Raw genomic sequence first — 12217 nt, 5'->3', positions numbered from 1 at the left:
GGAGGCTTTTCCCTCCCAGCCAAACAAGTCTCTCCCCCTACTGACCAATGAATATTTAATTATTCTGTGCAAAAGCAAGCAATTTTCTCCAGAAACACTGAATGTTCCCTTCTGTTCCTGAACAACCTACTCCTAGGTGTAGCACCGCCTCAGATAAGGGAAAAAAATGGAAACAGGTCTCACTCTCCTGGATGAGAGCTCTGCAAGGGTAGGTAAAAGAAGCTGATCCAGAAGACACTCTGGTAATGTCCAGAAAAACAAGGGCAAGCTCACTAGCATTAGTTCTGCCAATTTTGCAGATGCAAGAGAAGTCAGGCATCTCTGTGCAGAGCCCAGGAGTATTCACGAGCAGGTCCTGATAGGTCATGGAGAAGATGTAGGGAAAAAAAATAGGCACTTCTGGACTTCATATGAGCATGGGTGCTGAAGATCAAATGTTGCCTTCAAGGGACTATAGAGTACGTAGGGTGGATCCAGCCTTCAAACTACACAAAAGCCAAAAAAAGCTACAAGGAGGAAGGTGGCTTCTGAAGGAGTTTCTGGCATGATACACTTTTGCTGCAGGGCAGAAAGCCTGCTGAGATGCTCTCCTTGATTTGACTCCCAGGCAGGTGGCCTGTGCTGTGTAATTCTGCAGGGAACAGCCAGGCCTCTGGGGAGTGAGAGTCAGGTGGGGAGGCCTTGACTGATACACTGAATTCATTAAGCACCTTTGTTTTGAAGAAATAAAATGGAAGCTATATAGGAAAGGGCATTTGAATTCCGTCCTTCAGCAGCTATGTTATCAAGTGATCACAATGTCTTTCAGAGTTTTAACCTCCAGGATGAAAAGCAGAGGCTGGCCTATGCTTTAGAAAAGGATGAAATCTCTGAAATGAGGTTTTGCATTGGTATTTCTAAAAACATCCCTACATAACTGTGTTCTGCAGTGTGCCATTTCAGATGCTCCCTATGTATTAAAGCATCTGGTTGCTATCAAATATCAAAATTATGAGCAAAACCCAGTTTAATCATATGCCCTTTTTACACTAAATCTTTTTTTTTTTTTCTGCTCACTATCCACTGGCAGTTGCATAAAACACAAAGTGCCCGCGCTTGAGTTACAGAGTGAAGAAATACTGTAAACAATGATTACAAGTTTTCCCTCACTTAAATAATTTAAGAAAGACCACAATTACAATGGTGCCACTTCAAGAAACATGATTGCATTATTGAACTCTGATGTATGGAAAATAAATTAGTTAGATATGCAATTAGAGAACAGTCAGATCACGAGCCATTAAGAAGGCTGAACGGCTTAACCTTCTCTTCCCTTACCAAGGAGTTTCCACCTTCTCGTGCAGAGAATGAATCATATCGCTATGCTAACAATAAATGGAGGATGCATACATTTTTTACTATTAAGTTAAAGTGGTGCTGCTTTTTGCATAAAGAAGAAGCTTAGAAGAAGTAAGCTCCCAGGAATTACTTTTGGGCTATGTGTCTTTCCATTACCGAGGAGAAACAGAGGCATTAGAGACGGTAACTGCAATAGAACTTTGCCTAGCTTTTCTTCTACTATGCTACTTCTTACAAACTATTCATTTAAAAAATATCTAGCTTAAACTGCATTAATGAAACACCAGATTCTCACATTTAATTTCTGCCTGAAATGGAAACCTGATCTGCAAGAACCTGAAAATCTGTTACTGAGAGCTGAGTTTAGCACAGGGTCAGCTGACAAGCAAACCCACACGGTACTTCATGTTGTATTTCCTGGATTACTACTTCTGCTCCTCCAGAACCCATGTGAGGGGCAGGTTTCATCTGCGTTCTCCTTACTTGGCCAAATGTCAGACAGGCAAGAGGGAAATCTGCCCTCACCACGGATATGAAAAGGTAGAAGCTGCCGTGGCTGCCTCACTGTTGAACCATTACATTCAAAGAACACCGTTACGTTGCAAAAATGCAGCAGAGCACTTCAGGGAGAGGAGATGAAGTGTTTTTAAAAGGGAAAGTGCAATCTCAGTGGAGGAGACCCTGGTGCTCTCTCCGAAGAGAGCATGAGAGAGTAGATGAAACACAGGTACTCTGCTTCAGCTTGATGTGCTGGACCAAAACCCCTTCGCAGGTCCTGGACGGTCTCACCCTGCTGCCAGGACAGGCCCCGGGAGTGCACACCAGGCCCCTGAGCAGGGGGTTTCCTCGTCCACGGCCAAGGCCATTTCACCACCGCACCCGGCGCTGTTGTCGGGCGCCGCGGCCGCAGCAGCCCCACCTTGTGCGGCGGCCGCAGCCGTGACTTTGCTGTTCGTTTCCGCCCCGGGCCGGGCAGGGCAGCTGCCCACCTCGCCTTAGCGAAAGGTTGCGACGCGAATGCCAGCGATAACAACAAAAAAAGAAATAATAACGGTTACAGTTCTTTTTAAAGGCCTAGCAGTTTCAACGTGCGCCGGTTCGGCAGTGCCAGATCTGCGGTCTCTAACGCCTCACGGCGGCGGCGGCGGCGGCGGCTGCCCGGGTCAGGCCCCCGCGCCACGTCCCTGCCCGGCACCGCGGCTTGCCCCTGCCCCTGCCCCTGCCCCGGAGGAGGAGGGCGCTGGAGGCGGGCGGGAAGCTGGGCGGCGTTCCCGCCCCGGGCACTCAGCCACTGCCACGGCGATGGCGGCCGCGGCCGCGCCGCCACCAACCCAACTACAGCTCCCAGCAGGCACCGCGGCCCGGCCGGGCCCCGTCGGCGCATGCGCCGAGAGGGGGGGACGCGCACCTCCGCTCGCAGGCCTGCCCCGCCCCTCCTCTCTCAACCCATTGGCTGCTGCCCGCCGGAAGTAGCCGCGCCCCTGTGCCCGCTGGGAGTTGTGGTTTTCTCCCCTCCACAGGACAGCAGCGTGGGCGGGGCGGGTGGGACGCGCGTACTACCAGTCCCGGCGTGCCGCGTGGCCCGCCTCGCCCCGCCCCTCCCCGGCCCGGAAGGAGCCGTCAGCAGACGGCGGTGGCGGTTGCCGCTGGAGCCGGCGGGTGGCGATGGCCGGGCAGATGGCGGTGCTGGGTGAGCGTGGGCGGCGGCCCGGGGTCCTGGTCCGCCCCTCGGGCTGCTGAAGGGACGGTGCCCGGGGGGTGGGCGGCGGTGGGGCCGGCGGAGCGCTGGGGAGCCCCCGGGAGCTCCCGCCCCCGGTGTGGCGGCCTCCGCCGGGCAGGGCCCAGGCGCCTCTCGTCACCCTGCCTCAAGCGGTGGGCGCTGAGCGCGGCTGCGTGGTGGTTGGGGCTCTTTCTGCCGGCGTTATCGCCCCGGACGGGCTTTTCAGGATGGTGCGGGTGTGCTCTCCGTTTGGAAAGCCGAAGGGCTCAGTGGCTTGGTGCTGAGAAAGGTCTTGGAAGATTCATAGCCAAAAGTAAACCTGTGCTTTCTCACTGGTCTGTTTGAAGCACAGCTTTCCTGCTGGGAAAAAGAGCTTATCCACTGTGACATTTAAGCTATTTAGTTTTATTCTTGAGATTTTGTTTGTTTGGTGGTGCTTTTTTATCTCCTCTGAGGCGTTGTTTATTAGATTTTTGGTTTCTTGCTTTGTCGATTATATGTAAAATTAAAAAAAAAAACAAAACACCAAAACCTACTCAGCATTTAAGCTACTCTGCCCCTTGATTTCAAGGCATCGGAAAGACTCAGGTGTGGGAAGGTGCTTTTTGGGAGCTATGACTGAGATAGGAGGAGTTAGCATGGGTTGGCGTCTCCTTATTTCTAGACTTCCAGTGAAGTTGGAGGAGATGTTTGAATTGGGAATTTGTCATTTCGCTATGATTTTGTGTGGCCTCGTTAACTAGATGTCCCTTACGGGTCATTCATAGGCAATTCCCCTAAAATACTAATTAGCCTATATTCTTGAAGTACCTTGCAGAGAGAAAAAAAATCATTACAGCGTAGTGATATTTTTGGCTTTGCTGTACCTCTTGGGCTTTTCTAAATCAGTTTTGATTTTAATGACTAAGATTTTTGACTCTTCTGACCACTTTTTCTTGAAATAAGGGACCTGAACTTGGTGGTGATCTTTGAAGAAGTTGAAAACTAATCAGGTAGCTGGAATAGGCTTCAGAGCATGAAATAAAACTGCCTGAGGGGTAATGCATAATACTGTGTAATTTGCATTGACTTCTAAGTTTACAGCAGTAGATACTCTAACCCTCTTTTTAAAAAATCTGTGTTTCAGGTTCAGCTATTCTGGCTCTCCTGTTAGCTGGCTATCTAGCACAGCAATATTTACCAATGCCTACGCCGAAAGTAATTGGGATTGACCTTGGCACAACTTACTGCTCTGTTGGTGTCTTTCTTCCTGGAACAGGGGAGGTGAAGGTTATTGCAGATGAAAGTGGGCACAAGAGCATACCAAGTATAGTCTCTCTCACAGAGAGAGGTGTGTATGTAGGATATGATGGCCTAGAACTGGCTGATTCAAATCCTCAGAACACCATATATGATGCGAAAAGATTCATTGGGAAAATCTTCACTTCAGAAGAACTGAAAAGCGAAAGTAGCAGGTATCCCTTTAAGGTAAGTAACCATCTTCTTCAGTTCTGTCCAAGCAGTAAGCTACAGACGCTTGAAATAGCTAGTAGGTGACCAACTTGTCTGACCTTGAGTCATTTGGATCAATCTGATATGCCTGAACACTGTAAGAGGTATCCAGAGAGGGGAGGAGGAAACAGTTGTGGAAGTTGCCTACTTCTGCGAGAGAGCCGATAATGACTTTTCTAGAGGACCCTGTCCTCTACTGTGAAGTGTGTTTCTGGGTAACCTTCCAGCACGTTCTCTTAAAGTATAAATTTCAACTTGAAATTCTAACTGTGCTTTCTGAAACTTCACTTTTTCCCTGAGATTTAAAAAAAAAAAAGTCACGTCTTGTCTGTCCCAGTGCATTTTTTCCCTAGTGCTTTTCTAGTGCTTATTTGACCAGCAGCAGATCTTGAAAGCTGCTTTTGAAAAAAAGTACTGTGTTGATTTAGCATGGTGCAGTATTTGCTGAAAAGAGACAGATTTTCAGGTACTACAAACAGTTTTTGAGCTCTTTACTTGTCAAGAGAAGCTGTTCCAATACCAATCAGTTTGCTTCCTTTCGGGAAGAAGAACCTACAGGAGGCTTTATCAGTAGGGTAAACCTTTAGAATAAAAAGCAGTACTTTTATCTTTGAATATTGAAGTTGATTACATGGTTGCTAGGTCTTATTTTTTTAATGTCTCACCCGGGCACAGTGGTTGTCACTACTTTGGATAATACTCAGACCCCTTAAGTGGCATGTTTTGCATAATACTCATAGTCAAGGAATAAAGGTGATTGAAGAAGCGGCAAAAGCACATTCATATTTTTCCAGGAGAAACAGACTATATGCAAATAAAACATTTGGTGGGAGAAGGGTGGGAGAACAAAAGAAAAAGACTTCCCACCTGTGGGTTGTGTTGCTTTTTCTTCCTAGATTTTCAACAACAATGGATCAGCTGAATTTTCTGTGACAATTAATGAAACCTTTCGCATCACTCCAGAGCATATTGGCTCTCAGCTGCTACTGAAATTGAAGAGAATGGCAGAGGACGATCTTGGCATGCCCATTTCGAAGGCGGTCATCTCTGTGCCAGCAGAGTTTGATGAGAGGCAACGGAATTGTACCATTAAGGCAGCTAACCTTGCAGGTGATGTCTCTTTATTCCAGCATTTTTCTATGAAACCTTCAGGTCTGTTTCACTAACAGTGATGTCTTTGGGGTGGATATAGAATCAATGATAGAGAACTTCAGAATAGATTTTTGTTTTTTACAGACCACTAAGAATTGTGAGGAACAACAGAGAACTCTTAGGTACTGACAGGTGCAGCTGACTAATGCTATATATAGCTAGAAGAAGTAAGTTTTACTTGAAGGAGTAATGTCTTGGTAATCTCCAAATAGACTATCCAGAGCACCCTTGGACAATAATTTAAACAGAAATAGAACATGTGAAATAAATCTCCTTGGCAAGGTTTCTCTGGAAGAAATGTGTTTGGGCAAATCATGGTTCATGACTTCACCCTGATGCTGAAGTAGTACTACTTTAGGCTTAAATAAGGAGAAGAGTTCATTGAGTATTATTGCTTAGAAAATTATTTCCTTTAGATCTGGCATTTAACTTAAGGCAAGTTTGGTTAAAAAAAATGAAATGGCAAATGTCATCATGATATGAATTGCAGTTTTCTGTAGTGTATCTGACCGTTGCTGGGTATCTTTGCTCTTTATAGGGCTAAAAATTTTGCGAGTAATCAATGAACCCACAGCTGCAGCTATGGCTTATGGACTCCACAAAGCTGATGTGTTTAATGTTCTGGTGGTGGATCTGGGTGGAGGAACTTTGGATGTGTCTCTGTTGAACAAGCAGGGAGGGATGTTCCTCACACGGGCCATGGCAGGTGAGAAAAATGCTTTACTTTCTCAGGGAGTTGGGGGGGGGGGGCGGGGGGGGGAAGGAAAGGTGCACCTAATGTCACCACTAGAGGGGCTCTTTAAAACATACCAGCCTTGTCACAAAGTGTTCTCCAAACGTGTTCTCAGCTGCCTTTCATGCAAAATTAGGTTTGTGACTGGCTTCCAACAATTGAGATAAATTCACAGGTTTTGGCTGACTCAAAGGAGTAAGCTGTGGTTTCATTTTATCCATGGCTATTAACTTTTGTGCCCACTAGTAAAGTGCTGGTGGGTATTACAATTACTTTGACTGCGCTTTTGGGGACTGTGGGTAGTACAAATCTGTTACCTTTGTCCATACTGGAAATACTGGCAAATCACTGGCCAGTGCTTTAGAGCACCCTTGCCTTGTGTTTGGCTCCAGCTCAGTAGGGCAGGGTTTGGGAGTGTGCATGCTGCTAACCCAGAAGTAAGTTTTCTGATACGTATGTGCCAGAGTGATTCATCACTTGGCAAAGAGTTCTGGCAGCGATGTTTGGTAAAACTAGTGGATACACAACTGCTTTTCAGATGACCAGGATTCAGGCAGGTCTGAGATGCCATGCTAACTGTCTGCATTGCCTTCGGTGAACAAGTTTTGATGTGAGCTGCTGCTCAGTCCAGTAAGAGTGGAACAGCAAGAAATAATCAGCAGATTCATTTTGATTTATTTAGGTAGAGGTCCACTAAGTGAATTCCTGTTTTCAGTCGAAACAAAATGGTGGAAACTTTGAGAGTATTGTTCCACACAGATGAAAATCTGCAGACCGTTTTTTTTTTAACTCTGTTGAATGGAAAGCATGAACAATCATTTGAAAGGTTTTGCAAACATGGTGCAAGAATAATCTTTCAGTGGAAATTGTTTATACACTTTTTTCTTTCTCTCTCTCTCTGAAGGCTAATATAAGATATACCCGTTAATAGAGCTTGAAATGCACTGCTTACATTTTATCACTTTCTTCTGCTTTTGGCAGTGTGTATACATATACTTCAGTAGCATGTAGTTTTTCATGTGGGTGCATGAAGACATTGAATAACTTGAAACTGCTAAAACAATAATCACAGTAAAGCTGTATTGTGGAAGTGCTAAGAGAAAAATCCATTCTGGGCAGAGAGAAATTTGAAACTGGGAATTTTAGCTGGAAAAACAATTTGCTATGAGAGATTGCACTTCAGTATAGGGTTCCAGCTAGAAATTTATTGTTATGTGCTTTCTTCTATAGAGAATACCTCTGAGTTAACAACCACTGCTTTTTCGTTACTGTGTAGCAGAGCAGTTCCAGGGGAAAAACATCGAGGGGGTAGATTCTAAAATAGTTGCTAAATAAAAATCTAGAAACTACTATCCATCGTGTGTTCTTCAGTGGACTACAATTACGCCTGTTTTCGCGGCTCTGTGAGCTCTTGTGCTGTACTTGTAGTCCTGATATCATTGCTCTGGCCCTTGAGCACATCTGCCAGTAAAGGAGAAGATGCGTGCTGCTTTCTGAAGCTTTGGAGGTGATGTGTCTGATGCCTTCTGTTCTGATGTTTCAGGTAACAACAAACTTGGAGGACAGGATTTTAATCAGAGGTTGATGCTGTATTTATATGATCAGCTCCATCAAACATATGGTTCTCTGCCAACAAGAAAAGAAGAAATACATCGCCTCAGACAGGCTGTGGAGGCAGTTAAGTTAAATCTGACTGTTCATGAGGCAGCTACGCTAAGGGTGTTATTGACTATGCCAGAAAGGAAGCTTACAGAAGAACTTCCGGAAAGTGAGGTAGAAACAAAGACTGTGCTGACAGGCAAGCTTTCACAAAAACCAAAAGATCTGAAAAATCTTGGAGACACTTCAAAAGTAGAGAACAACTTTATCAAAGTTGTGTTTGAAATGGAAATATCTAGGAAGCTTTTTGAGATGTTAAATGAGGACCTTTTTGAGAAGATTCTTGTGCCCATTGAACAAGTGTTGAAGGAAGGCCACCTACATAAAGCAGAAGTGGATGAAATTGTCTTAGTTGGAGGTTCCACCCGGATTCCTCAAATACGTAAAGTTATTCAGGATTTCTTTGGAAAGGAACCTAACACCTCTGTAGATCCGGATCTAGCAGTTGTAATGGGCGTAGCTATCCAAGCAGGGATTGTTGGTGGGTCCTGGCCTCTTCAAGTCAGTGCTATAGAAATTCCTAATAAGCATTTACGGAAGACTAATTTTAACTGAAAATAAATTCTTGCCTGTTGCATTCCATCTCTCCAAAAGTGTACTCTGATGGTGCATACTTACCTGTCCGGCAGGGGAGCCTAATCTTAGCCGTATTATATTAATGTTTTATCTACTCCAGTTAGGTGTTACCGGACACCTAACTGTGTTAAAGCTAGATGTTACTTTAAAGGTACGAGTGATTTCTGAAGTTCTGAGGTGTCCTGTATTTGCTTGTACATTGGATATTGGGTGAAAATGCTCGTGATGACACACCCACGTTTTCTTGCTAAATTTTATTAGCAGATCCTGAAGAGGTGTATGTTTAAAATACAATGGGAGTGTGACCAAAGGTTAGAGATACTGTGGTATGGTACTGTAGGTGTTCCCAGGTCCAATATATTTACTTTGAAAGAATGTGAAGCAGTGTTAATGCACTTAGCACTAGCAGTGTTGAGCTTAAATTTATTTATTAAATTGAGTCATTTGAGCATTTAAGCACCTTTCTAAAAGGCATGTTGCAGCTTGAATGAGACTTACGCGTTCATGTGATTCTTCTGCTGTTCATAACAGCATAAAGGTATTACTGAGGCGATATGAAAAATTGTCTCATATTTCAGCCGAACCATCCTAAAATGTAGAGTTACTTAGTGTGTCTCCAAGGGCTTACTTCCTGATCTGGCTTTGATGGTTCATGTACAGGTGCTGCTGTCATACCACTGATGTTCTCCACAGAGAACAAGGGCATATCCCTGACTATTTATACCTCCCCCTGCCTTCTTTGAAAACTGCAGTAATTTTATGTATCTTAAAGCTACACCTGTATATCTTCCCTTGAATTTGACCAACACGATTTTCATTGTTGCACATCTACAAGTGTGTGATGTCTTTCCCCTGGAGTACCCCAGACTGTACTGTTCTCAGGGAGAAAGTGTGGGACAGAAGGGACTGCCTGGATGAAGTCTAGTTCCCATAGTCCTAGTAAATGAAAATTCACCCAACTGTTTTGTACTTTTTGGCTTGTATCTCTGGTTTAAGTTTTCTCATATCCCCACGCTAAACAACATAGATCAGAGACTGTAGCTGTTATTTTGGGGAGGAAGCAGTGTGTGTTACACAGGATTTGAGATGGCACATTTTAGGACTTTATTTTAGGCAAATAGTTTGCTACGCAGCTATCTAGCAAATGCATGAGAAGAAAAAAAGTAATAATCTGAAAAAAAAACCCCTGGTGACAGTTCTGCTCTCTTTAGAGAGTTTAATATTTAAAGGCCAGTTGAATTCTTTTATCTGTGTAGAACTTCCTATGATGAAAACACTTCATTCAGGTAAGACTGGCTTCAACATCCATCAAGCTAGTCTTAATCAGGTAAGCTGTAGTAACAGGTGGTTCTGAGCATTTTCTTATGTTCTCCAGAATAATTTTGTTTGTATTAAGCTTGCCAAGATAATATGTGGGGCTTAGATTTATTGTCTAACCTATGACTATATTAAAATAGGTTTATTATTCTCCTGGCGGTAGGCCTGATTTATGGCACTGCCATAAATCAGCTGTGCTGATTCAGCTGTTTGCATAGCTATTGTCTAAACATATCTTTGAAGTAATCCAATTAAAAACCTCTTAAATTGAATCACAGTTGCACACAAACATTCCATCAGCATTGTTTAACTTCACAGAAGATTCCCAAAATACTGCTAACATCTGTTTAATTTCCCTGAGTTGAAAACCAAAGTGATTTTTTTATTTGAGGATTTTTTTTTTTCCTTTGTACCTCTTTGAAAGTGACCCTGTCTAAGTCTGTATGGAACTTTCAGTAACTAAAACTCCTGTGTTGAAAGAAGTGCCTCTTCAGTGAAGTCATGGATGAATGCCAATATACAGTACAGTTCTTGTACGCAGTTGCTATCTGGGGCCTTTGCTTTGCAGATAAAAGTATCTATTTAATTCAGCATATTCCAATGTCTTTGGAGTCATTGCGGCCTTTCCTTCTGCCCCGCTGTAAATTCATCTCAAAGTCTACTGGAGTTACAGTAGGTCTTCAGTCTTTTTTTTTTTTTTTTTTAATGCACTGTGTAAAATAAGCAGATCACAGTGAAGTTAAACTATCAGAAACTTTTTGCAATTTTGGGACAAGTTAGGTAGGAGTGTGGGCATAACTTGTAACTGTTTAACTCTCAATGCAAATAAATGAAGAACTTTTTTTTCTTTTGCATACTCCTTCACTCTGAAGGAGTTAAATCTCTGTCAGTGTTAATCTGGGAATTGTAAGGGAAGGGTGAGTTGTTTACTTGTTTAAAAATAAAAATTCACAAGAGGGTATTTATTCAGATTTCTATACAGATTTTTTTTTTTTTGAGAAGCTACTGTACATTAGATATCTCACAATGCATCCTTATTTATTAAATAACTTTTCTGAATTCTGCAATCAAGTTATTTATTTTGTATCTTTTTGATTTTAATACTGTATTTTGGCACAAACCCTTGAATTTTAAAGATGAGTCCACTGTACTAAGTGGATATTTCCAGGTATGCGCATGTGCTGCTTACCAGAAGTCTCTCTTTAAACAAATTGATATTTGAAGGCTGAAATCTTTCTGCAAATAATCCTTGAAATCTGAGTATGGTTGCCTGTGGTGTTCGGTGTGTAACAAATTTATACTGCTAAAGCCTGTTTTGTGAGTTGAAATTCTGAAAGTATGTCTCACCAATTGTATGTTCCTGAATTGTTTCCAAGTGCAAATGATGAAATGCATTTTATAAATAACCTTTTAGAATGTTTTTATTAAAAGCAATTTCTGACCCTTGGATATGTCTTGTTTCAATTTCTCAGGGCAATACTGTAACAGCACTTGACTTCCTTTAGAGGTTAGAGGATGACGTTGTAATCCCTCAATTTGCCAAGGGGTTGCTATACCCTGGAGTGACAGATATTCTCTGGGGAGTGGCACAGAGGAGCGTTAGGAACTGGGGTGGGAGGGGAAAAAACCCTTTCTCCTCAGGCTGCACTTTGGGGTGGAAGAATGGAACCAAGAAGAAAAGTGCAGGTTGATACAAAGAAAAGCAAGGAATGACGGGGAGGAAGGAGGAAGCACTGGGCCCAGGGGGTGACAAACTCCTTGCTCCTCTTGCGAGTGGGAGCACTCTTACGTTTAAGCTACTTGTGCCCTGCCTGCTGGATCACAGGATGGGGGGCAGGAACAGACCCTTCCCTGCGTTGGTCAACAGCCAGAGGGAGGATGGATGTGGGGAATGGTTCCCAGCATGTGCAGGGTGAAGGCTGGGGACAGGTTCATGCAGAATATGAGCAAATGTGATGTTTGAAAAGTTGCGGGTAGGGAAGCTTGACTCAGTAGGTTCCAAATTGTCAGTATTTCCAGCTGTGAGATGGCTTCTACATGTGTGTCATCTTGGGATTCGGGCTGGGAAATGTAAGGTCTAGAGAGCCTGAACCATGATGGTGTTTCATATATGAATCTTTTAGTCTGTCCAACATTTTCATGGATGACTTCTGCCCAGAAACAGCCAGAGAAAATGCTACAGAGCATTTGCAAGCCTCTTGCTTCCCCTGTGCAAAAGCTGTGATGATAAC

The 12217-nt window shown here is 43.6% G+C and overlaps 1 protein-coding gene across 1 annotated transcript; it reads left to right on the top strand.

Annotated features, from left to right (window-relative positions):
• The first annotated feature begins 2946 nt into the window (after positions 1 to 2946).
• HSPA13 (heat shock protein family A (Hsp70) member 13) lies at positions 2947 to 11433 on the top strand. The gene is made up of 5 exons (XM_074858024.1): positions 2947 to 3028; positions 4185 to 4525; positions 5446 to 5659; positions 6240 to 6407; positions 7978 to 11433. The coding sequence occupies exons 1-5, from the start codon at positions 3004 to 3006 to the stop codon at positions 8646 to 8648; spliced, it is 1419 nt and encodes a 472-aa protein (XP_074714125.1). The 5' UTR covers positions 2947 to 3003; the 3' UTR covers positions 8649 to 11433.
• The last annotated feature ends 784 nt before the right edge of the window (positions 11434 to 12217 follow it).

The sequence above is a fragment of the Strix uralensis genome, chromosome 2 (assembly GCF_047716275.1).
Source record: "Strix uralensis isolate ZFMK-TIS-50842 chromosome 2, bStrUra1, whole genome shotgun sequence".
Lineage (NCBI taxonomy): Eukaryota > Metazoa > Chordata > Aves > Strigiformes > Strigidae > Strix > Strix uralensis.
This window is presented reverse-complemented; position numbering and strand designations above follow the sequence as displayed.